Here is a 26,953-nt window from a genome sequence, read left to right as displayed (position 1 = left end):
GGGGCAGAACAAGGCTGGAGTTCCGACAAAACCCCATTCCTACAGCACTGTCTTCATTTGACCTGACTCAGACTTCACCCCTTGCAAAATGCCTTTTTCCTCAGAGTATCTGAAGAAAATACTTAGAGGCAATTGTTTGACATTTCTGTTGCCTGAAGTAGTGAAGAAAAACTGAGCAAACAATGGGCGAATCAAAAACCTTCAAAAGAAAAGTAGGGAATGAGGTGTTCAAAACAGGCCTTGTAAAGCTCTGAATTATTCCTGGCAATCTAGAAGGCCGGGACCATTCACAGTGCCACATCCATGCCCAGAAGAGACCCGATAGGGCTCTGAGCTCTCTCTTCTGGCTGACCTTGAGGTTAAGCATGAGTCTCAATATGCACCCAGAGGCCCTTGGCAAAGATTAGAAAGTTTCCAGGCATTTACTAAAATCTCTGCCCAATCATTAGCTGACTAGTAAACTAACTCAGAGGAGACTTCAATAGCAACACACAAGAAATAGAGACTTTATAAGATTAGTTTAGAAAAGTCACTAAACAAATAACAAAAACAAACAAGAAACCCTGGAAAAAATTGATCTCCAGAGTTTACACATTAAATGTTCAGTTTTAAACAACAGCAAAAAATTGAGACATGCAAAAAAAATCCACGAAAGTATGTCCCTATACAAGAAAAAAAGCAGTCAATAGAAACAGTCCCTGAGGAAGCTGAGGTATTATACTTACTAGACAAAGACTTTAATTTGGTTATTTTCAATACAGTTGACACTTGAACAACACATATTTGAATTGTGTGGGTTCATTTAGTGCAGATTTTTTTCCAACTAAAAAATACAGTATTCATAGAATGTGAAATTCATATATATGGAAAACCAACTTTTCAAATATATATGTTCTGCAGGGCTGATTATGAAACTTGATTATGTGTGGATTTTGGTAAACACAGGGGATAGTTGTGTAGTCAAGGAATTAAATAATAGCCTTTCTAACCAACTAAAGTATAAGAACAGTGTCTCATCAAACATAATATTAATATAGATATAGAAAACATAAAAAATAACCAAAATAAATTCTTAAGTTGCAAAGTACAATAACTAAAGTAAAATACTCATTTTAGAAGCTCATCAGCAGATAGAACTAGGATGAAGAAAAAAGTTAGTCATCTTGAAGATGGATGAGTTGAGAAAATCCAGTCTGAGGAAGAGAAAAAAAAATGAATGAACACAGTATCAGAGATCTATGGGACAGCATCAAAAGTATGAACATATATGAGTATATACATACCGAGAGACCCAAAAGAAAAAATAAGAGTAGATTATTTTGAGAAACAGTGGCTGAAAACTTCCAAAATTTAATGAAAAACTGTAATCTACACATCCAAGAAGCTCAATAATCTCCAAAAAGGATAAACTCAAAGACCCAAATGTAGACATGGTTATTGTCAAACTGCTGAAAGAGAAAGACAAAGAATCTTGAAAGTAGAAAGAGAGAAGCAACTTATCACATTCAAGAGATTTTTATAATAGTAGTAGCTGATTTCTAACAAAAACCATAAAGGCCAGAAGACAACGGGAAGTCATATTAACAAGAAAAAAAAAAAAAAACATTGTCAACTAAAATTTCTCCATCCAGCAAAGCTATCCTTCAAAAATGAAGGAGAAATTAAGACAAAGGTCATTTGACTCCACATTAAAAAACAACAAACCACCACCACAACAACAACAACAAAAAAACATTGGTAAATCCTTAAGTAAATATAAAAGATAGTATAAACTTTTTAAAAAATTTGTAACTCTTTTCCTTCTATCTGATTTAAAAGACAAATACATGAAGACATAATTATAAATCCATGTTAATGGGTACGCAATATATAAAGATGTAATTTGTATGACAGAAATAAGACAAAAATGAGTGGAGAGAATGGAGCTATTAAAGAGCATTTTTGTGTTGGTTTAATTCTGAGAAAGCAATATAAATAATTCAAAAATAAAAATGTAGAAAAAGAAACAACAAATAAAGTAGTGTAGTGAATAAAAAGAAAACATTTAACACAAAAGAATGAAGTAAGGTACAAGAAAAAGACCTAAAACATGTAGAAAACAAATGGCAAGATGGCAGGTATAAATCCTACATTATCAGGAATTACATTAAGTGTAAAAGGATTAAACACACCTATTAAAAGGCAGAAATTAGCATCATGGAAAAAATGATCCAACCACATGCTGTCTACAAGAGACACACTTTAGGTTCAAACGTAAAAACAGGTTGAAAGGAAAAGTATGGAAGAAGATATTCCACGAAAATAGTAACTAAAAGAGTGCTAGAGTAGCTATAATACTAACATTAGACAAAAGAGACTTTAAGACAAAAATTGTTATTAGAGAAAAACAACATTTTGAAAAATGATAAAAAGATCAATCCATCAACAAGGTAAAATAATTATAAACATGTATGCATATATATAAACATACACGTAATAGAGCTTCAAAATACATGAAGCGAAACTACCAGAATGAAACGGAGAAATAGAAAATTCAATAATAATAGTTGGATACTTCATCAACACACTTTCAGTAATAAGTATAATACCTAGAAAGAAGGCCAAAAAAGAAAAAAAAAAACATTTGAACAACAATACAAATCAATTATACCTAACAGACAATTATAGAGCACTCTACTCAAAAAAAGCAGAATACACATTCTTCTCCACTGCACATGAAACATTCTTCAGGATAGACTATAAGTCTTCCCTGGTCAAAATTTACTATAAAGCTACAGTAATCAAAATAGTGTGGTACTACAAAGTTTTCAACTTTGTAAAACAAATATTAATATGAAGGAATGGTGCTCTCTTTGTAGGAGTAAGATATAATTTATTTACATATGATCACTAATATTAAAAAAAATTTTTTTAGAAAAGAGCAACTGAATATTTGTCAAAGAGCTATATGTTTTTTACTTTGATGACAATGTATACTATAAAATGATAGTCATTAAATGGAGGCAGAGGAATAATAGAAGTCATGAATATGATTATAACACAATTTGCAAGCCAGTGTTCTTCATAGTAGCTAAAGGTAGATTACTAATTCCACTATGATCTTCCAATAATTAATTAAGGAAGAGAAAGCTATCAGACAACAAACAAATACTTTGAGATGATTTTGGTTATTAGATAAGTAGCAAAATGCAGACATTACAAATAATTCTTATGAATTAAAAGAAGCTGGAAGCTCCTAATGGAAGGAAAATTTGTATTAAATTAAACCTTCATCACTTAGTATCCATGCCATTTCTGGCACTCTGCTAGACACCATGGTTGGAAAGGAGTCTAGTAAGTAGGATGACATGAGGTGTAGTGGGAGACAGATGACAGACAACTAAAGAGACAACTACAATTCTACAAGTCAACTTGTGGTAGGATAGACCAACTGAGGTGGGATAGACCAGCCCAGTTAGGAAAGAGAAAGTGGAAGAAAATTTCCCAGGTGTATCAATGCTAGAAATTAGTTTCAAAGCACAGAAAGTAGAAGTTGCCATTAAAATAGTGATTAAAAATTAATATGAGGCAGAATGAACAGCAGGTGCAAAACAATGGAGGTACAGGAAGACAAGAACTAAACTCATTCAAGGAATCAAATAGCTTGTTATGGTTCCTCTGCATGCTGCAAATGGAAGAGGAGACCCAGAAAATCAAACATTAGCTCACGAAGGACCAAGTTAAGGAATAAGGATTTGAATTTGGATGACATCATTCATGTTGTGTTTATGAAGTATCTCTTGGTGTGTGGGCATGAAACAGAAAGGGTGAAGATGAAGGTTGAAAACTTGCAAACTAGGTCACTGCATTGTGCATACAGTTTGGCAAAATGAAAGATCATGGTTTCTTTAGTAATGTTAGTTTGAAAAGAATATGCTTCTTCAAATAAATAAGTCTATTTCTGTGCTTACTTGAAGACTCAAGATTGTAAATGATTAGAATTATAAAAAATAACATATTAAGCGGTATACTGTTTTAATCCTACAGTTACGACACTCATTCCTTACTCAATTATTCTGTCAGATATTACAATACTGGCAATTTATTTGAATTTTCAAATTGTTTAGGTCTTTGAATTACTGACTTTGATATTTTTATACTGAAGATATTAAGAGATTAAATTTGCACTTTTCACAAGATTTATTCAGGAGTATTTCGCAGTTTGATTTGGCCATGGTGGTGAATATTTTGTACTTCCATTATGATGAGTATTATTTGTTCAGTGGACAACGCTTGAAACACATAGGGAAGCATGAAGCAGAGTGCAACAGGAGAAAAGGAGGAAAAGCTGAGTGTGACTGCAAATCAGTGTCTAAGTTTCCAGGCAGAGAGCACAAGAAATTCTTGTTGAACATCTACTGTTTTTACCACCAGGAAGGAGATGAGGTCACTGGCTGAGAACAACAGTGAAGGGGGATTAACCAATAAACAAATGATTCAGCAAATGATTAAAATGAGGAAGAGTAGAGAGTAGTGGAGCTGGGTAAGAGCCTCTAAACCTTAAGATTTTTTTCTTTGTCTGAGGACTGGGTGATCTGAGGGTTTAGCAGGCCTCCCTTTTTTCCCTAACGCTCCCATCTTCTTCCAGTGTTCTGAACCACTGGTTGCTCATTTTTTCTTATTTACATAGTTTTGTATTATAAAATTCTTCAGTAGATGTTTCTGAGGCTAAGATAGAAATTTAAAAAATAGTGAATGTATTATTTGCTATGACTCAACAGACAACTGAGTGGAATCAAAGTATAGAAGGGGATGTCCAAGATTTAGATCAAGCACACATCTAAGCTTAGAATCTACTCTTGAAAAGCTTGCCAAGACCTGGGATGAGGAACTCACTACACTTCACTGCTGGCACTGCTCAGATATGCTGAAAGGTTTTCTTTATATTTGAAATTTTTGTGTCATTTTTCCCATTTCCGTATTTGCTCCTAGAGAACCCCATTGTGACAAGCCCCAGTCTACATGTCAGACTCCTTTTTCTGCAGTGTGTCCTGTGCCTCCCATGCAGTGACTATTTCTAGTTCATGTGCTGTTTCCTATGAGTCTCTGGCTTGCCCTCTCTGTCTAGTGACTTTTTCAAGGTGAAGTTCAAATGAGAGCTTCCAATTCTGTTATAACTTCTCAATCCCATGAAAATCGTCTACGACACCTTTGTTACGCCAACAATGGACCTAATATATATACTTCCATTACTGGGCTGCATAGGATATGCCTTGCTTTTTGCCTCACCTACCTTTCTGAATATGGATTGTGTCTTATTAATTCTTTCACGCTATCACACTAGGCACAGAGTAGCAACAGTGCCTGGAACATAATGACGACTTAAAAGATGTTCATTACATTGCTGGATTGAATGCCTCTAGAGGCAAAGCAGGCCAAATTCTTCTCTGTTTAGTCCTCTCACCTCTTTCCTGAATTTTCCTCAGCTGGTCCATATATCTCCAGAGTGTCTAGCCATTCATCAGATGACCAAAAGTGAGGAAACCTGGCAGTATAAAGTTATAAGCAACCTAAGGAATTTCCCCTGAAGAAGCTTAATAAAGCTCCTTTACTAATCCTCGCACTTTGGAAGGCTGAGGTGGGTGGCTTGTTTGAGTCCAGGAGTTTGAGACCAGCCTAGGCAACACGGAGAAATCTTGTCTCCACTAAAAAAATACAAAACTTAGCCAGGCATGGTGGTGGGAACCTGTATTCCCAGCTCCTCGAGAGGCTGTGGTGGAGGGACTGCTTGAGCCCGGGAGGCGGAGGCTGCAGACTAAGGCCGTGCAGGGCCAAGACCATGCCACTGCATTCCAGTCTGGATGACCAAGCAAGACCTTATCTCAAATACATACATACATACATACATACATACCGCACCCCTATGTTGTCAAAATATACTGCAAAGATGTCTTATCCCTTTCCTTGCACTTTAAAAATCAGGCCATGCACTTGTGAGCAAGGCAGTGCAGGAGATACAAAAGATCTCTAATACTGTGGTGAGAATCCATCAGTTCACACACAACTAGGAAGGCATTAACATCTGGAGAAAAATCAATGCTTTCTGCTTTACCATCCCATTGTCATCCAACTAGCCAATGAGTCTATTTTTAATCTCCCTAAATCTCTCTCACACCCATCCCCCCTTCCTCTACATTCCTAATGTGAATCATTTCATTCAGAATTATTAGATTCATCAGAATCATTCAGAATTCCTCAACTGGACTAGTCAGAGACCCTAACCAATCCTGGATTTCTAATGCTTCCTTATCTAAACATTCCTCCAAAATTATACACCTAGAATGCAAATCCTCGCTTGTACTGCTTCCCTGCCTGCTTAAAATCTCCATTCCATACTCCTCTGTCCTGAGAACAACAGGGGGAGATTAACTAATCAATAAAGATACAAGATAAAGAACAAATTCCTAAGCCTCATAGTTCTGCCCTCAGCAACTCACCCAGGGAGGTGCCTGCCCCTGCTGCTTGGTGCTGTCTGCTTCAGCACCTGCGCGATGACCCTGCAGCAGCTGTGTGGTTTCACCCGCAATTCCTCTGCACAGGCTGTTTCCTCTGACATCACCTTTTTGGTAAGCCAACAAGAAGACTCCAAGCTGAATTATCCTTCTCTCCTTCCTGCATCCATGATAACTAATAACTTGTATATTCACAGCCCCTGTAATTATTTCTTTGCACACAGTTACAGACTAGTAAGTCTGTAAGGTCCTTAACGGTAAAAAGCAGGCCTTTTCTCTTGTATTCCCAGTGTCTAGCACATAGGAGGCATGTGGTCATGTTTGTTGAACAAATGACAAAAAGAACTAATTAATGACAAGTGGCAGGAAATGTAGTTAAGTGCTTCTTTAAGAAAAATGCAACTTGAGGAGATACTGTATAATAAAATGCAGTATTACAATACTGTAAAATTTGATGACAAGAACTCACCTGTATCATTTTCTGCCAAACATTAAGTATCAGTCTTAGGTTCCCTGTCCTCAGCAGAAAATTGCCTATGGAACTCTGTATTCTACTTTTGAAATCAGAACATTATTAAAAACTGAACAAACATGGATGAGAACTTAGTATTGTAAACATAAATAATGTCTGCCTCATTAAAAAGACTTGCTTATTCATCAAGTCTGACTTTTTAGCTTAGAAACAGCACTGAGCTGGCAGTGGTGAGCTGTCTGCTTGGTGGATGCCAGGCTACAGGAAGGGAAGATGTGTTCTTACACAGGTGGAGATTCTTCATTTGTCACTCCTGACCTACAAAACGCAAACCGACACATGGCCAAACACCAGAGAAATCTTGCTTTGAAAAGAAGAGATTTTCCAGGGTAAAGGAAACAGTATGAACTATTGAATTTTATTTCTATTACAAGTAAAATCACATGTAAACCTGGGAAAAATCATTTTAAATGAACAGATGAATTTACAAAAGTGATTTTTAAAATACTGTTTCAGTTTTGAGTCGTTTTAAAATAATGTAATTACGCTATCTGACATCTCACTTTAATTGGGACAACTGGTCACTTCAACATGGAAAAAGTTTTCATATAAAACAGTGCTAAAAGCTTAGTCTTATAATTTGAGTTTAAAAAACAAACATTAACTGAAAACAGTCTTTTCAGAAATTCAGTTTTCACTGGGGTTCTGCGTAACAGTATCCAGGTTGATGTAGTGTCACCTCTGAGACTCATTAATTAGACTATGAGCACATCACAAAGTCAACTAAAGATAAAAATTACCATATTAACGATTCTAAGTAAGAATCTTTCTTCTATCATTTAAATAAGTCATCATTTAATAATTAAATCACATGCCCAGTTGTTTAGGGCTGTGAGGAAAATATTATGTGACTTCTAGACTAATACAACTTCTTTGCATCAGTCTTTGGAGTCTGATGACTATGTTCAAATTCCAGATCTGCTACTTACTAGCTGTGTGGCTTTGGGGAAGTCACTAATCTCTCTGAATCCCAATTTAAAAATTTGCAAAATGGTAATCATAATATACCTCCTGGTTGTAACCAATGGTTGTGGGAAGATTAGCCAAAAAATACTTACGAAAATTGTTTGGCACAGTTCATACCTAATAAACGTAGTTTTGTTTTAGCTAAAGACCTATTCCTTTTAACGCTCTCAAGCTTTCAGACAAGAGAAAAATCAAAGCTATCCAGGTATTTGACTTTTATACAATAAGATGAATTCTTAAAACTTTCTCTAAAATGTAATGTCTACATTTCCATCCTGCAAATACTTGTATTAACTACTTTGGATTTTAGGTAATGACTGACCAAGATTAGCTGCCATTCTATCCACATCTGAATACAGCCTTTTAAAATATGTCTGTGTCAATCATTCATAGGATCTCTTCTCTTAGTTCATATCCAACTGAGATAGAATTTCATTTGCTTAATTTGTCAAGGTGCTGAAAAATACACTGACAGAAAAACAAAGTAACAATGAAGTTGTCAGAAATCCTACAAACAAGTGAAGGGAAAACTAACTGTAAATAAAAAAATTAAAGAAAATGAAATTAAACCAGAAATTCCACAAAGATAGGAAAAAGGGGGAATAACTCAATTTCACTGGGTCCATATTAACCTTGCATCATGCTACAGATTTTTCTGGGCATCTTTCCATCTATCCTGGGAAGCAGATGTTGCTGAATGCCGACTATGTGTCAGGCACTGTGCTGAGCACTGGGGACATAGCATCCATCACCAACAAAACAAAATGAAAATCTTTGTCCTCATGGGGAAGCAGAGAAACAAAACCCATCAAAATATATGGTATATAAGACAATGAGAGTGTTGGGGAGGTTTGAGATTTTAGACACTATGGCCAGAGAAGTCCTTTCAGACAACAGACTTTGAACACAAACGTGAAACCGTGAGGGAGCTGGTCACACAGATTTTAGGGGACTAGCGGGAGAGTATTTCAGATAGAATGAACAGCAAGCATAAAGGCCATGAGGCAGAGGAGTGCTGTGGTTTGCATGTTTGTGTACTTCCAACATATATGTTGAAACTTAATGTCCATTGTGGTGGAATTAAGAAGTTGGGCCTCTTGGAAAGTGCTTAAGACATGCACGCTCTACTCTCATGAACTGGTTCAATGCCTTCGTGACAGGCTTCAGAGAGCTGCCTGACTCTCCAGTCCCTGCCATCCATTTCGTCCTTCTGCCCTGTGAGGACACTGCAAGAGGCACCATCTATGAATCAGAGAGCAAGCCTCCACCATTTAATCTGTAGGTGTCTTGATCTTGGACTACACAGCCTCCAAAAATGTGACAATACATTTCTTCTATAAATTAACCATCTAAGGTATCTAATTACATCTCATTATTATAGTTTATTAATATTATCATTTTGCTATAGCAGCAGGAATAGAGTAAGACAAGAAGTAAAAGTGGAGTGAGTTGGGAGAGAGGTGCAGGGACGAGACCACGTGGAACCTCTGGGCTTTAAATGAGCAAGGTGGCCATGAGAGCCTTTGTGCTCAGGGTCCTTTCCACGTGGTCCAGTCTCTTCCTGCTTCGCTGATCTAACTTCCAGCACACCAGTTCTTTCTCCAGCTCTGTCTAATCTGCTACTGAACCTATCCATGTGGTTCTTTTCAGTTACAAAATGTCTATTTTTCTATACATTCCAGTTCAGTTTAAATCATCAAATTTATTTTTTAATTCCTTTTTTATAGTTGAGTACAGTTAATATTTGCTATCTGAGTCCACTGTGTCTACTTCTGTACTTTTCCTTAGTTTTTTATTATAGTACCTTCTTGTATGCCTATAATTTTTTATTGAATATCAGCAATTACACATGAAAAAAATAATTTCAGGACTATGTTGCTATATTCCTCCAGGATAGAATTGGCAAGTCTAGGTTAACCTTAGTCCCACAAAGGACTGCTATGATCGGAAGCTGAGTATCAGTGTGTTCTCTGGAAGTCCAGCTTCTCTGGGATCCATTCCACAGCAAAGGGGATTTATCAGTCCCTTCACCTAAATGGGGTGGACCCTTAAGGCCCATTTTTTAAAACTTCTCTGGGCTCTAGGTTTCTTTTAAGACTCAGTTCACATTCTCACCTACCTTCTTTAGAAACTGGCAGAAGCTCATAGCAGTCTTTCTCACCAGGGTTCCACCAGAGAATGAAACCTGATGTCCTAAGACATCCACTGTGTATAAAATGAATTAATGTCTTTCCTCTGTATCTAGAATGATACTAGTTATGTGCCATTCTTAAGACAGTTGAGGAAATAGTCACACGAGTCATTTTTCATACTATGTGATTCAGAGGAAAATTGCCTTTCATTTTCATTTTCCTACAAGCTGTTGGCCCAGTTATTATTTTTTAACCATTTTAGCTTCCACGCCTTCTAAGATTTTTTTGTTTATTTGTTGATTGTTTCTTTCACCTTTTGTAGTCATGCTCAGCAAGAGTCTGGAAGCTGACTTCCATCAATACCCAATATGTATTACTTAATGTAATACATTAAGTATTAATGTATTAACCCAATATGTCTCCCAGCAGAACGGAGTCTCCACGAGAACAAGGGCTTCATCTGCCTGTCTACCACTGTGTTCCCAGTGCCTGGCACGGGGTGAGTGTTTCATTAGTCATGGATTTATACTGATACGTTCACTCTTCCAAGGGCTCTTCCTTGAGAAGAACAACAAACAGCCCCTCTTTGAATGATGGGCCAGATGAGAGAGGCCAAGTGTCTTTAGTCCCACTGTAAAGGGGAAATGGTTCCTGGCCCACCAAAAGGCACATGTAATTCAAAGTGCAGAGGCTTCTATATAGGGAAAATGTTAAGAACAGGCTATCAGAGTTTTATAATATTTGCATTAAGATTATTCTCTGCTCTGCTTTTAGACTTACTGAGAAACTGTCAAATTATCACGTGGTCTAATAACAGATCTGCTTGAAGGAAGATGTGTGATTCTGTTCTAAATGAGAGCATCCGGTCTATTTAGTCTTATCAATTCTCTTAACTCACAAATTGGTCATATTTTTAAACTTTTTATTCAAGCATAAAATAAGTCATAAAAAGGTACAAATTCTAAGTACACAGCTTTGTGAATTCTCACCAACTGAGTACAACCAAGCTACACAGCAGGAGTAAAAAAGTAACCAATGCTCAGATCCAGAAATGGAACATCAACAGTTGCCAGAAGCTGCCCTTGTTCCCTCCGAATCACCATCTTCCCACGAAAGTAACCACCATCCTGACTCTCAGCACCATCAATGAGTTTTGCCTGCTTTGAACTTTATATAAATGAAATCAGAATATCTACTATTTTGTGCCATTTTTCCTTCATTAAGTATTATGTGAGATTCATCGATGTTGTGGGTAGCAACAATTGGTTTATTCTTACTGCTTTAAAATACTAAATTATTACACTATAATCTGTTCATCCATTTTACTATTGATAGACATTTTGCTTCTTTCTAGGTTTTGCCTACAGGATTCTTACACACTCTTCCAGTGCACCTACATATGCATCTCTGGTGAGGAACTACCCAGAAGCAGGACTGCTAGGTCCTGGGGAGGGCTGTGATCATAACAGACAGCCAAATGTACCAGACAGTTTCCCAAAGTGGCTGCAGCACTGTACACTCCCACAGCAGTGCATCGGAGTTCCTACTATGCCACATCCCAGTGCACAACTGAAAGTACCTTTTTAATTTTAGTCATTCTAGCACATGTGAATAGTATTGGATATTATAATTTTTATATATTACTGTCCAACATACAGCAAGAGTATGCCCTGAAAGACTGAGCTACACTGGTAAACTGAAGAATTAGATTTCTGCACCAATAACAATAAAATACTTGTATATCACCTTTTATGTGTCAGGTATCAAGTACTTTCCACAAGATAACTTACCTCATCTTTATAACCTAACAATCTCATGTGATAAGTCCGAGTATTTCCATCTTTGAATTAGCAACTGAGGCACAGAATAGTTAAGCAATTTGAGTAAGGTCACACAGCAATTAAAGATAGGGCAAGGACTGTAAAGGCAGTCTGGCTCCCAACTTTGCTTTTAACCCCTATGATATACTGCCTGGCCCTATAAAATTGAGGGTCAGACCCTGTACTGTAGTGAACTCTCCAGGATAATGCCACGCTATAAGAACATATCGCGATGGCCAGCTGGCCTTCCACTTCTGTCACCCAGCCAGACAACGTGGTTCTATTTTATATCTGCTTTTTTATTTCATTTACTTTTAACCACTGCAGTCTTGATTCCACATCCTGTTATGTACCTCACACTCTATTCCACCTATAAACAAAATGAATAGAATAAAAATGTATAAAGGTAAAGATGATAATAAACCTCATCAATAATGGACATCACCAAAATTCTTCTGGCTGACTGCAGCACACTAAGATTCTCCCTGTGTCTACGCCTTTAAATATCACATAGAGTCTGCGCAGGGAGTCCTCTTGGTTCCTCCTACCTGAGTGCTACTCATCCCCTTTCCGTTTGGTTTAAATGTTATCTCCTCTAAATTCTTACCACATTCCATCAAGCAGTTCTCTTTCCTGTTTGTTCCTCCCTATTCTTTGTACATAAGTCAATTATAGGTGTTCTAATTCTCAAGGTTAACTGTTTTGTCTCTGCATCAGGAAATCCAGGCTGGGCACAGTGGCTCACACCTGTAATCCCAGCACTTGTGGAAGCCGAGGCAGGAGGGTTGCTTGAGGCCAGGAGTCTGAGACCATTCTGGGTAACAAAGTGAGACCTTGTCTCTATAAAAAATAAGAAAATTAACTGGGCACAGTGGCACACATGGGGTGCCAGCTACTCAGAATGCTGAGGCCGAGGGTCGCTTGAGTCCCGGACACTGAGACTGCAGTGAGTTGTAACTGCGCCACTGCACTCCAGCCTGGGTGACAGAACAAGACCTGTCTCAACCGAAAAAGAAAGAAATCTAACATTGAGTATTTACTATATACTGGGTCCTGTAGATCAAAAGGCATGGCTCCTACCTACCATTAATAACTTAGACTATAATGGAAAGTAGTAAGAAAAATAAAAGGGTACTTACATTACTCTAAGTACCTTAAATAAGATGTATACTTGTGGATCCAAATAATAGACTGACCACCTAAAATACACAAGTAATTATGAAAGAATTCAAAGTGAGGGTGATAACTACTACAGGAGATCAGGCATTCCAACCCAAAATATGCCACTTTAGCATAAAGATTATTTTGAGCTGAAGCTAATTGAGAATCAGCAGATTAAAAAAGCTCTCTGCCCTCTTATATCTGCATCAAAGCAAGACATAAATTTATAAAGGTAAAGGTTTCCCTCCTCCCCTTTCTACCAGGAGGGACCAAGGTTGATCACCAAAAACAAGTTTATTTTGTTAAATTTATTTTAATTTTGCAGAGACAGGGTCTCAATATGCTGCCCAGCCTGGTCTTGAACTCCTGGCCTCAAGCAATCTTCCAACTCCGGCCTCCCAAAGTGCTGGGATTACAGGAGTAAGACACTGAGGCTCACAAAGATAACTTTGGACCCTTACTAGCCTGAGATGCCAACAGAGGAATCTACATAACAAACTTCCATTTATTTACCTTTCCAGAATTTGCTCTCCCTAGAGACTTACAGTCCTTTGTCTTTGTCTATCTAGTCATTTCTGCAAAAATTTACTGTTCCTTATGGAAGATGCTATATAAACCAGAGTTCTAAGCCACCTCTTTGAGATTTACTAATTCCCTGGGTATCTCTCACATATATATAAAATATGCATGTCAAAAAACTTATTTTTCTTTTGGATACGTTCCAGCTAAGAACTCAGAAGGTAGAGAGAAAATTATTTTTCCTCCCCAACACTATGTTCCTTCTTAGACTCTAATCTACTTAAAGGTAGAGACCGTGTTCTATGAATGCTGGTGTAAAACTAACATGGCAAGTTCTTGCAGAAAATCCATTAAAACAAAGGAATAATCTAGTGGTTCACAAGTTCCTTTCCCTGCCTCTGCCCTAATTCACCTGAGGAATATGTTACATCTGTCACATTAGCTCAAATAAAACCATCATAGCTCAACAAACTTGGACGGGCAAGCCTAATTATGACAGCAAAATTTGCTTTCCATGCCTTAATGACATTTGCATTTTAGAGCTTTCCGCTACCTTGATAAGGTGTTTGGTTGTTGTTTTAAAGTAGGAAGAAAAAAAACCAAAAACAAAAAAAACTTCCACACTCATAACTTTGAAATCTGAATTTATTTCCTAAAGTTTTACATTTCTAAAATAAGTCAACCTTTCAAGCAATTTAGGCAAAAGATTGATTTGTGAGGCTTCTGATAGACATTTCAAGTAAATTGCATACTGCTCTTACCCTGGCTTCTGGTAAAATGAATATGAAAAATTATAGAACCTTCATCTTTTTATCTAAAATAAAAAGGTGTCCCCAGGCTTTTCAATTCCATTTAAAATGCATTTTCATAAATAACCTTTTCACAATCTGTACTCTGTTTTAATTAAATTTCTCACTGTGGAAAACAAGATAATTGAAGCAGTTTTGAGATTAGTTAACTGTCAAATATTATGTGAGTAGTCACTGCATTGGGGAAATTTGCCGTCAGTACAACTCTCGTCTCTACAAAAATCCCCAAACTAGTCAAACAATTAAAGCTTCAGGTGAGCTCTAGCTTTCTAAAAAAAGTGAGAAGGATGACTTCCTCGAGTCCTTAAATAAAATCCACATTAAATAACAACATGTCTACTAAAAAATACATTTCGTTTCCCCTAAAGACCTTCACTGATGTTCCTAGTCATCAAAATTTCAGAAGAGTTTATTCTTATCACAAAGAGAAAACAGTGGTCCCTCTATTCCCATGTACAGATGAGGGCACCATTTATGGTAGCAACAGTGGTTTCTTCAAGACAACTTTCATCTTACACAGCCTTAGTGAGTCATGACGCTGGGGAACACACAGACAAGGCAGGTCTGCTTGTACAACAGGAGGTTTAGATTTCTGCTCCTATTCAAAACTATCTCTTTGACTCTTTAAACCTGGATTAAGTTAACCAATGGCAGCTGTCCTATGAGGAAATAACATATCCTGCAGTAGTTGCAGAAGGATTGGTAAATACATGATTGATTCCTTAATCATGTATCGCTTGCTCAAAATTCTGTATAATAACTTTTATGTCCAAAGAGATTAAGTAATTTTTCCCAGGTATTTGTTAGCTTCTCCGTTAGAATACATTGACAGGGTGCTGGCGCATGGCCTCTAGAGCCAGAACGCTGGGCTTTGAATTCTAGCTCTGCCCTAATAGGCTGTGTGACTTTGAAAAGGTACCTAGTGCCTCTCTTAAGCAGGCACTACCATGACTCAGGAGATGATTTAAGGACGATTCCACGCTCTGTTCAACAAACATCTTATAGTTAGATAATCAAAGAACAAAAAATATCTGCTGAAGAAAACAGTTTTTGTATTCTTACAAGCTTGTATGACTACATTTAAAATGCTCTAGCATACTTACCTTTAAAGGTGATTAACCCATCAGCTCAGCCTCAAATGCTTAGAATTGATTACACAACACTGAGATATCAAGAGATATTAGTGAATAATAAGTACTTCTTATGAATAGAGAGCTGATGCAATCATAATTAAATGAGTTAGAAAATAGTACGATTAGAATTCCTAAGGCAATTTTAGTTTATACATCTTAAGGGATGGCAAGTCTGTATTTTTTAAATCTCATTTTGTAAAACACTTCTCAAGATGTTTTAGAATTCAAAAGGCTCACAGCTACTCATTTTTAGTTTGTTTCTACCATCATTAAAACATGTATTTGTTTATTCCGTAACTTACTTTTTAATTAAAGGTTTCTATTTGATGAAAACACAATTTTTACTTCAAAAACTATCTTTAGGGTGAGAGTGGAAACAAAGTTTTGACAAAAATCCTCAATCCACTGCAAACTTCTTAAGTTGGAAAGAGGTTAAGAATGTCATTTAGACTAATCTGCTATCTATGTATCGTCACCACTGTTTGGCAGATTAAAAGAAAATTCAGGCCCAGAAAGCTTAAATAGTGTGCATGAAAACACAACAGATGGCCACTCTGAAGACAGGGAGGTCAGAAACCAAGCACAGCCACATACCACATGACGACGCTTTGGTCACTACGGACCACATACAGGACAGGGGAGCCACAGATTATAATACCACATCTTCACTGTACCTTTTCCATGTTTAGACAGGTTTACAGACACAAATGCCCCATTGTGTCACAACTGTCTACAGCATTCAGTACAGTAACACGCTGTACAGGTTTGTTCCCTAAAAGCATATAGCCTAGGCGGGTAGTGGGCTCTACCATCTAAGTTTGTCTAAGAACACTCTATGGTGTTCATACAATGATGAAACTGCCTAATGATGCATTTCTCAGAATATAACTCCGTTGTTAAGGGATACATGACTGTATTTTGCCTCTCAGAATAATAATCTTTATATTAAATTGCATTGTCTTTCATACTTATCAGTTCACAAAGTGGACCATGTTATGTCTGCTAAAACTTGTTTAAGATATTCAATGTTATTGCACTAAGTGTGCTGAAAAGTATACATAACACATGGCATGACACAGAATTAGTTAGCATTGACAAAGGCCATGTTATCCATCCTCCACACATTTACTTAGTATCTCCAAAATGTCAGGTCCTGTGACAGACTGGGTATACTAAGATAAAACAAAGACATAGTTCCTTCCCTAAAGGATCCCGCAGTCTACTGAGGACAAGGACAAGTAAGTAAACATAGAGGTGGGTACAATTTGTTAAAGGGACATGAAAGATGCTGCTAACTATGCTTGATTAGGTCCAGAAGGCTCCACGATCAAGGACTACAAATAGTAAACAGAGTTGGCATGGACAAAACAAGAAAGCGCATTCAAAGAGAGCCAAGAGCTCAGGAAAACAGACAGTTTACAGTTCCTGCTATGTTTAAGGGACTGCAATTGGGATAGACTGAATGCCAAATGACAGTCAGTCAACAGGAGGACACAATGCAGAGGAGTCTCAAGTTTATCCTGAAGAGATTAAGATCCTTCTAAAATTTTCAACTAGTTCTCTTCCTTGTGGGGGGAGATGGAGGGCAGTAGCATACCCAATGTTAGATATTAGAAAGTACACTGGAAGTAGTACGAAGAATATATTATTTAAGGAAAGGAATGAGCTGGAGCAAGACTACAAGGGTGCAACCGAGGAGGCTATGACAACCTCTGTCTGTTGTGCATCCATCCATCCAAACTACCAGTATTTATTAAGTGACTACTATATGTTAGGTGCTAGGAATAAAATAGTGAACAAAAAGAGCATCGTAACAAAACCAACGCAATGCAGAGGAGCTTGAAATGAAACAGCTATTCATGAGGAACAAGTGAAAAGACTTGGGAGCTATTTGAATACAGAGAAGGAAGATGAAAGAATTAGACCTTGGGAGTCTGGTTATATGGTAGTGCCATTCATCTTAACAAGAAACTCTGGGGAAGAACGAGGCCCTTTGTGTTGGTCTATATCACAGCTTTCAAAGTGCTTACAGGGCATTCAGGGAGAAGGGACCGTGAACAGATGCTACCAGAGTTAGAAATTTAGATTTGGTAGTTTTGATACTATGATATAGCAAGACATGTATAGCTTGCTGTCTTCCACAGCTCCTGGCTCACAGTTACTAAAACCCCTGGAAGTCTCTAAGTGATAAGAGCAATAAAGGCGAAAGCAGGGCCTTTTGTTACTCATAGGAAGTCCCTTTCAATCACAGAAGAGTTTACATCAATAAGATGACTTCCAGAAAGTCCTAAGGATAGAGGAGAGGTGGCTGGCTGTCAAGGGAACCATCTGTGTGATTAAAGGGTTGAAACTTGCTGCCCCATCTCTCATGTCCAGGGAGGGGAGGGGGCTGGAGATTGAGTCAATCGCTAATGGCCAATGATTTAATCAATTACATTTATGTAGTGATGCCTCCATTAAAAACTCCAACTGAAGGGGTTTGGAGTGCCTCCAGGCTGGGTGAAGACACAGAAGTGGCTTCCGGAGGGTGGCTGCCTGGAGAGGGCATGGAATGCCCTCCCCAACACCTTGCCCTATGCGTCTCTTCCATAAGACTATTCCTGACCTGTATTCTTTCATAACAAATTAGCAACAGTAAGTACTCTACTTTCCTGAGTTCTGAGCCGTTCCAACAAATTATCAGACATGAGAAAGGGGTTGTGGGAATCTCCAACTTCCATCTAAGTCAGACACAAGTTGTGAGTAACCTGGGGGCCCACCAGTTGCAACTGGCATCTCAAGTGGGACTAAGCCTTTAACTCAAGGGTCTGTGCTAACTCCTGGTAATTGGTTTCAGAATTAAACTGTAGGACACACAGTCGATGTCTGCAGAGAACTGAACACAACCCATACATACAGTGCAAAAGTGAAGTATTGAGAGCAGCAGTAAAGAGGAAATAGTTTTCCTTTCAGTAGCTAATAACATGCAAGTGTTTAGGTAAAGTAATGGAAATGAAAAAGGTCTTACATAGATAATAAATAAAACTACCATACTGAGTGTTAGGGGGATGCTGATTTATTCAGATTGTGTGTTTTCTTTGCATGTTGACCCTAAAACAATTTACAAAAAATGGTTTCACTTTAGAAATTCATATGTAAATTGGGCTCTGCCAGGACACACCAGGCATGCTTTTCTGTGTAATGACACCAGCATTTTAAATTATCAAAGCGCTCTCACTGAATGTGTACTGGGTTATCTTAATTTGTCAGTTATTTCATTATTTGGACATAAATAATAAATCAATGTTATTTTGGAAAAAAGGTACTTCTTGTTCTCCAAAAAGAGATGAGGAGTTACTGTAATTATATCTAATTTTACTAAGTTAAAAGTAGAGCAGAAGGTCCCAAATTTATACTTAAATGACTGAAAAACCATCCATTATCTATTTTCTTCATTTTGGGAAAAAGTTAACCATGTTAAATTATCTTGTTTGAGCGTTATTCTGAAAAGGAGAATTACTGAGAGATGGATTTGGTGTTACCAATGGCTAGTCTATCCTATTCAAATGGCTACTGTGTCATACGTATTCGTGTAACAATAATCAGAGTCAAATAGATTTATTTGCTAACAGGTGTTCATCTCAATGAAGCACATTCAGGGAATATTTTGTTACAGTGACTCCAATGAAGAACAGTTGGCTCAGATGACAATATAAATGATCAAATATCTTCACCAACTCACCTTGAGAAATATCAGATGAATTTCAATTGGCACATTTTACAAGGAAATACCTGTAAATTATCAAGTTTTCTCACTTTGGCTAATAAAGCAGTACACTTTCTAAAATAGGCATAATATAACTAAAAATAATTAGAACAGATATAGCTAAGTTTTTCTTGGGCCTACAACTGTATCAGAATACTTGCAGTACACATAATCTGAAAATCACTGAGTATCTTAAAGACTGAAATGCATACTTTCTGAAAAATGCAGCTATTGTGGCAGGATTTTAAAAAATAGAATATTCTTCATTTTGTTTAAGTAAACCACTGATGTGATCTTTTTTCATCTTTTATTCTGGAAATAATGGCCTCGGACAGTAAATTTTAAATGAAAGTTGATGAAAAGTAAACTGAGTTGGTTTGATATAGCCAAACACATTGTATAGAAATCAAACCTTTATCACTGGATACATTCCAAGGAGATTTTTCAAAATTACGTTTCTGAGTTCCAAAGAAATGACAAGCCCTTTTCAGAGATACAGATGTTGTGAAATTCTTAAATGAAAGTGTTATTCTTATTTTTGCCAATAAATGTATTAGCAGTGCTTTGTGCACGTGTTCATTTTTTTTTAATCCGAACATCATCTCTTTCTTCCTAACAGTTCATTTCCATTTACCTACTTTGGATAGCTTAAAACCAGGGAGTTACTGAATCACAAGGAACACAGAAGTTATTTCGTTCAGTGTCCTATAATCCCTTTCATGGCATTTGCTGGCATTGATGAAGGAACACATAGCATCCGTTACACTTTCTCCAAGGATGAAGAGATTTTATTTATAATCTTGGCTAGTGGGAACACTGATTTTTTGGTTTTGTTTTTTAAAGTACTGGTTTTTCAAGACAGAACATAGGCGTTGAACTTTGAATCCTGAATCTGCTCCTTCTTTACCAGTCTTGTGACTTTGGGCAAGGCACTTAACTTCCCTGACCTTAAAGTCTCATTTGTACAATCGAGATCACAGTAGGTGGTTCTAAGGAAAATGTGAGGAATATCAAAGTGCTTTGTGGAGAGCAGTTTCTCATCAAATATTACATCCTTCTTGAAAGCCCCTTTTTATACTGAGATGAGACTTACAGTAGGTTTTTCTGTTTCCTTTAGCAGCTCACAAAATTAATCTTACTCATTTGTAACCTGTGACTACCTGTCCAGTGCTAGAAGACAACAGTAACTTAGGAAACTTATTTTTTCAAATACTATCATATTTCTTCCCATCACATGCTTTTACTAGTAACTTGGAAAAAAATCAATGGTAATCTTCATCTGAACAATGTATCAAGTCTCTGTATAGGGTTGTTCAGTCCAACAAACATTTACTAAGTGCTTACAATGTGCCAAAAACTGAGCCAGAGATTAACGTAGAGATACAGAATTTTTCCTTAGAAGTTAATAATCTTTTGAAAACTAGACATATTCTGAACGACTGTGCTACATAGCGATATGCTAAATACTATGTTACATATAAATTGCTATGTGAATAAAACTGAAAAGTCACACAGAACGCATCCGTGGTGGGTTCTCCACAGGAGACAATTTTTAAAAACCGTCTTGTGACCATTCATTCATTCAGTAAATACTAAAGACCTACTATGTGCCAGACATCATATACTAGTTATTGGGAATAAAAAGGTGAAGTGAGGTGGTTGGAAGGTAGGGGAGGAAGGTGGAGAGTGTCTACCCTCATGGAATTTAGAATCTAATTTATGATGTTCTAGTTCCATGTAATAATTTTAGTATATCAAAGATGGTCAACTTTCTCATTTGATACAAGAATGAATAACCATTTACTTGTGTTACAGCTCCTTGGTTTTCTAAGTTGGGTATCTTATAATAGACCCACCCTATCTAAAATCCTAGAAACAAAGAAACAAAAAATTTTTTTTTGAGACGGAGTCTAGCTGTTACCCAGGCTGGGGTGCAGTGGGGTGATCACAACTCACTGCAACCTCCACCTCCTGGGTTCAAGCGATTCTCCCACCTCAACCTCCCAAGTAGGTGGGATTACAGGTGCGCACCACTACACCCGGCTCATTTTTCTTTTCTTTTTTTTGTAGAGATGAGGTTTCACTACAAAATGTTGGCCACACTGGTCCTGAACTCCTGACCTCAAGTGATGTGCCCACCCTGGCCTCCGAAAGTGCTAGGATTACAAGCGTGAGCCATCGCACCGAGCCCAACATAAAATAAACATTTTAAGAAGAGTTTACTTCTCACTCCCTCTACCATGTTGTAAAACTAAGCGGGATGGGTGAGTAATCTTTAGGATTTCAAACAGTTGAGACCAATGGCCAATGTCTGAAGTTATGCTAGAGGCTGCAAGCTGTATTAGAAAAGTTGGAACTACAAAACTCATTTAAAACTGGGTCAGTGGAGGAAGATGAGGTCAAAAGGGTATACCTGGGAGGCAGTGCTACTGACGGCAAGCCACTGTAAGCGAGTTGAAGGGCTCTATCTACTCCTTATACCAAGTACCAGCAAAGTTTGTTATATACAGTGAAGCTTTTACTATACTGAAAAAGCCACTGAAGCTTCACTATAACTGTGCCAAGGCAGCTTACAAAATGCTAGGCTAAATGAGGAAAATCTTTCCTCTTGACTAGTGGTCTTAAAAGGCAATGCCAGGAATAATAGATGCTAAATGAAGTGGGAAGGCTATACCATTCGTAATCTGAACCCTTCATGACGGTAATTCAACTCGGGGAAGGAGGTGCACTCATGATGGTATTTCTTTTTCTTTGGTGTCCCACTACACCGCCCAAAGCACACCTGGAAAGCATACAGCTGTTTTATGTATGCAAGACTTGTTATTGTATGAAGTTGATAAAACTGCAAATGCTGCATTCCGGCCAAATTAGAACACTTGTGGAAGTGGCCATCGGTTATTTGAAGTCTATACTACCGTGTGACAGAAAGAGCACCAGCTCTGTGTTGAAATCACAGCTGCAGTAACAGTCAGTGCCTGGAAGAGTCCCAGGCATGAGTGAGTGTGGGAATCAAACAATGAAGGTTGACTTTTTCCTTTAGAGCTCTTAAACCTTTGTCCGGTCTGGAAAGACACAGATCATCTTCTACAGGGCCACTATCCCATTATCCTTGGTAGCAGATGGAAAAGGGAGTAAATTAATCCTACAGAATACTTCTCAATTCGATTGTTTTAATGCCTTTCCTATCATTTACAAAAAAAAGTAAAAAATAAATAAAAATTAAAAAATCAAAAGTACAAGCAGCAAACCCAAATGTCTTGAATGTCTCTTGCTTTTGCTTTTCCTCCTTTGGACTTTTACCTTTCAAGAATTTTTTAGTTTTATTAATCTATATAACTTATTTCCAGACTCTAATAATTAGAGTATACATGTTGAGACAGACAACATGTGTGTCTGGCTCACATGGTAGAAATCCAATCTTTATTGAATAGAAAGATGAATACATGTAATGGAGGCAATATAGTTCTTTCTGAAATAAGTGGATTATGAAGCCCAAAAAGTTAAATATCTTGCCTAACTGATGTTGAAATTTATGGTAAAATGGGGTATAGGATCCAGGTTTCCACAACCTGCCTGGCAATTTCTTCTACATCATCCAACCACATCTGTATTAAATCTAAACCTAAGAGAAATCAATGTAAGCCAAAGTGGAAACGAACAGACACTGGGCCTACCTACAAGGAGTTTAAGATTTCCTCTCCTTTATAGTCTCTGCTACTTTCAGGAGACTCAGCAATTACGGAAGAGCTGAGGCATAATTATTATTGTCATCTGGTGAGAATATTAGGAAGTAGGAACACTTCTAACTGTAAGGAAATCAAAGAAAAGAGAGAAACCACATCCTTCCTCGACTGATTAACAAACTTGTAAAACTTTTATGGGATTTGTTAAAATATAATTCAGTGAGTTCCCAGTATGCACTCTCCCCCAAGTATAAAGAGAGAAAAGCTATTCATTCCTGCCCGTCCAGAGGTTCCCAAGCTAGGTGGGAGAGAGAAGTGTAAGAACTGTAGTAATGCTCAATAGGTTGGCTATTACCACCTCTAAATTTCCCTAGCAATGGCTGACCTAAGTCTAGAAGGACACAAGGAGAGAGTCAAATGAAACATGAGAAGACCACTCTAGGCTGAGGAGGCAGTATGAGCAAAGGTCTGGAAGACTAAGATGACACAGAATGTTCAGGGAATTACGAAACCTTAAACACGTCCAAGACAAAGACTTTGATCTCACCAGTGGCCACACAGATGAGGTTGAAGAGGTTGTCTGAGGCCCAGGGGGTTACTGCAACCTTCTAGAAACTATGCAAAGAGGCACAGAGCACCTAGCAAGAGATCTCTCCTAAAGTCAAACATGAAAACCTACTAGTTCTTGCATTTTATCATTGTTACTGCTTCCCTTTCATTGACAACAGTTCATACATTCTTACTTTAACAATTTCAATTATTAATATGAATCACCTATCCATTGCTTCTTATTTTCTTCATTTATGGTAAATGAGGACACCAAAGACTTCTGTTCCCCCTCAACTTTTGCCGTTATAATTCTCTCTTATGTTAAGTCAGTCTATGAATTATATCAAAGAATCACCGAATGAAAAATGAAAAACTGATTTGCACTAATTGAAAATAGAGAACTTTTGTTTTCTTCACTGAAAAGAATTTCCACTAAGAATCCATACTCAGTAGCGCAGCTTAGAAGGAAACAGTTGAGGGTGAAACCATCTTGGTACACGCAGGCAATTATGTTTTAAATGACTGAAGGATTCAGGAGTGAAATATGGAAGAATGTTACATTAAACTCTTACAAGGGCTTGAAAATATGTCCCCTGAACCTTAGTCTTATACTTCCCCACCACCCAAATTCCTCTTCCATACCTTAAACTACTTGAAGAAAAAGATCAGGGCATTTTTATACCTCTAGTATTAAATACTTCTTTAGCGCTCAATAAATATTTGCTGAACCAAAGTATAACACTCAAGAACCAAAACAAGGTGAGGGAGGGTATGTGGGTACAATATCCAGTGCTAAGTCTGGATTAAGTCAATCTCATCAACAAGGCTGCTGTCTGACACCTTCACTTACATATTCTCCATAAGTCTCTTGTGTTGGGGGTGGCGGTGGAGGTCTGTACCCAGTTGGGGGGACTCCTCTTGCTCTGGGAGTGAGAAGTCCTCTTCCCCGACTCACTGGCCCTCGGGTGGACAGGACTCCTCTGGGAGCTGGCGTCCCTCGTGGTACTACAACTCCAACTGGCCGTGCTGTAACTCCTCCCCTTCCCCTGTAACCAAGAGGGTCAAATTAGCAGTATCTATCATAGTCTCTAGCATTCTGTTATTCACATATATTTACACCTCAGAAACAAAATCAAAGTTCTATATTTTTGTAAAAAGGAATAAGGAGCAAAGAACTAAAGCAAACATGAAACAGGTATCTACAAAAGGAAATTAAGTCATTTAGGCAGTTCGCCTAGCAACAATATAGAAGAAGTCTGGAGTCAATCTCTGGTCAGTATCCAGAGTAGGAAACTGTGATATTTGGAGAAGCCACATGCACCCAAGACTCCTATATGATGCCATGCCAGGATTACACCCAAACTCCACTCCCACACTATGAAGTATGCCTTTTCTTGCTTATATTAGGACAAGGAAACTGAGGCTTAGAGATTTTAAAACTGTCCCAGAACAGCTGTGAGCAAAGTCAGAGGCCAAAATATATGCTACAATTCCATCAGAGAGAGAAGAATAAAATGTACTTTCCTGAATAATGTATCAACTACATGGTAATAAAACAACATTAAGTTAAGTAAACACAGGCATTTTCTGAGGTAGAATTCAACATATTCATGTATTTCTAATGTAAATCATGAGACTTCAAGTCAGCAAGGAAGGAGGTGAATCTATCAAGAATGGCTCCACAGAAGCAAAAACCCGAGAAAATATAAGGACAGAAAAGTGTGGCTACCCCAGATAATACAGACACCTCATCTGGACAACACCTTCCAGGGAGGACTGCAGCTGGCAGGGCTGGCTGCCTACAGACCAGCTTCCTCCTCCTTCAGTGTGTCTGGGATAGCGAACACGCAGTTAAAGACTCATTTTCCAAAAATAGCAAATTATCAAAACCCAAAGCTGGACTCTGAAAAGACTGATAAAATTGATAAACCTCTAGACAGGCTAAAAAAGAGAGAGAGAGAAAAAAAAAAGCCCAAACACCAGTATCAGAAATGAAGAGGGTTTCTGCCAGGTGTGATGGCTCAGGCCTGTAATCTCAGCACTTTGGGAGGCAAAGGCAGGTAGATCACCTGAGGTCAAGATTTCAAGACCAGCCTGGTCAACATGGCAAAACCCCATCTCTACTAAAAATACAAAAATTAGCTGGGCACAGTGGCGTGTGCCTATAGTCCCAGCTACTTGGGAGGCTGAGGAACGAGAATCATTTGAACTCAAGAGGCTGAGGTTGCAGTGAACCAGGATCACACCACTGCACTCCAGCCTGGGCGACAGACTCTGTCTCAAAAAAAAAAAAAAAAAAAAAAAAAGAATAATGAAGAAATACTATGAACAACTTCAAGCCTACACATTTTTTAACGTACATGAATGTGAGTGATTCTGATTCATAATGACCAACACAAAAAAAATTAAATAATCTGAATGGGCTTATGTCTATTAAATAAATTTAATCAATAGTTAATAACCTTCCAAAAGAGAAAACATCAACTCCATATGGTTTCAATCAATTCTATCAAATATTAAAGAATGAAATGATACCAGCTCTCTATAATCTTGTCCAAAAAATAAAAGCAGAGGGAACACTTCCTAACTCAATCTGTGGGGCTGGTCATTGGAAGTGCCTCCTGAAAAGTATTTCTACATTACTCATCAGAGGCTGGGACCAGTCTGGGCCAGCCAGGGAGGCCAGAGGTGACTATCTCCAGCCTGTTCTTGAGCATTGGTTGGGACCTGACAAAGGAAGTATCCCTCAAAAATACCCTCAGAGGCTACAACTGGCCAGAGATGGGGCCAGCCCAACTGCTTGGTGACCTGCTTAGGATGAGACATATGGTCTAAGGGGGAACAAGAACAAGACCTCCCCATAACCAATATGGATAAAGACAGTCTAAAGTGAAGAACTAGAAATCAGCAGCTCTCGTGAACACAGGTACAAAAATTCTTAAAAATATTAGTAAACTCCATTCTATAATGTTATTAAAAGAATTATACACCATAACCAAGTAAGATTTATTCCAGGTACATATAAGGTTGATTTAATATTAGAAAATCAATGCAGTCTACCACATCAACAAGGCTAAAGTAGAAAAATAATGTGATCATATAAATACAGCAGAAAAAGGATGCGGCCAACGGCGACACTCATTTATAACAACTTTCAGAAAATTTCCTCAAGATGAAAAAGAACATCGGGCAGGAGTGGTGGCTCACACCTGTAATCCCAGCACTTTGTGAGGCCAAGGTGGGTGGATCACTTGAGATCAGGAGTTCCAGACCAGCATGATCAACATGGGGAAACCCCATCTCTACTGAAAAAAGACAAAAATTAGCCAGGCATGGTGGTATATGCCTGTAATCCCAGCGACTAAGGCTGAGGCATGAGAATTACTTGAACCTGGGAGGCAGAGGTTGCAGTG

General features: G+C 37.9%; 1 protein-coding gene across 2 annotated transcripts in view; it reads right to left on the bottom strand.

Annotated features, from left to right (window-relative positions):
* KHDRBS3 (KH RNA binding domain containing, signal transduction associated 3) overlaps positions 1-26,953 on the bottom strand; it is a 191,972-nt gene that overhangs the window by 40,989 nt on the left and 124,030 nt on the right. For both annotated transcript variants that reach the window (XM_023223514.2, XM_023223524.2), the window contains exon 6: positions 24,391-24,586. In XM_023223514.2, the coding sequence (XP_023079282.1) occupies positions 24,391-24,586 (196 nt within the window). The remainder of the gene's footprint in view (positions 1-24,390; positions 24,587-26,953) is intronic.

Source organism: Piliocolobus tephrosceles, chromosome 7, assembly GCF_002776525.5.
Source record: "Piliocolobus tephrosceles isolate RC106 chromosome 7, ASM277652v3, whole genome shotgun sequence".
NCBI lineage: Eukaryota > Metazoa > Chordata > Mammalia > Primates > Cercopithecidae > Piliocolobus > Piliocolobus tephrosceles.
The sequence above is the reverse complement of the archived record's forward strand: the minus strand, read 5'-3'. Positions and strand labels throughout refer to the sequence as shown.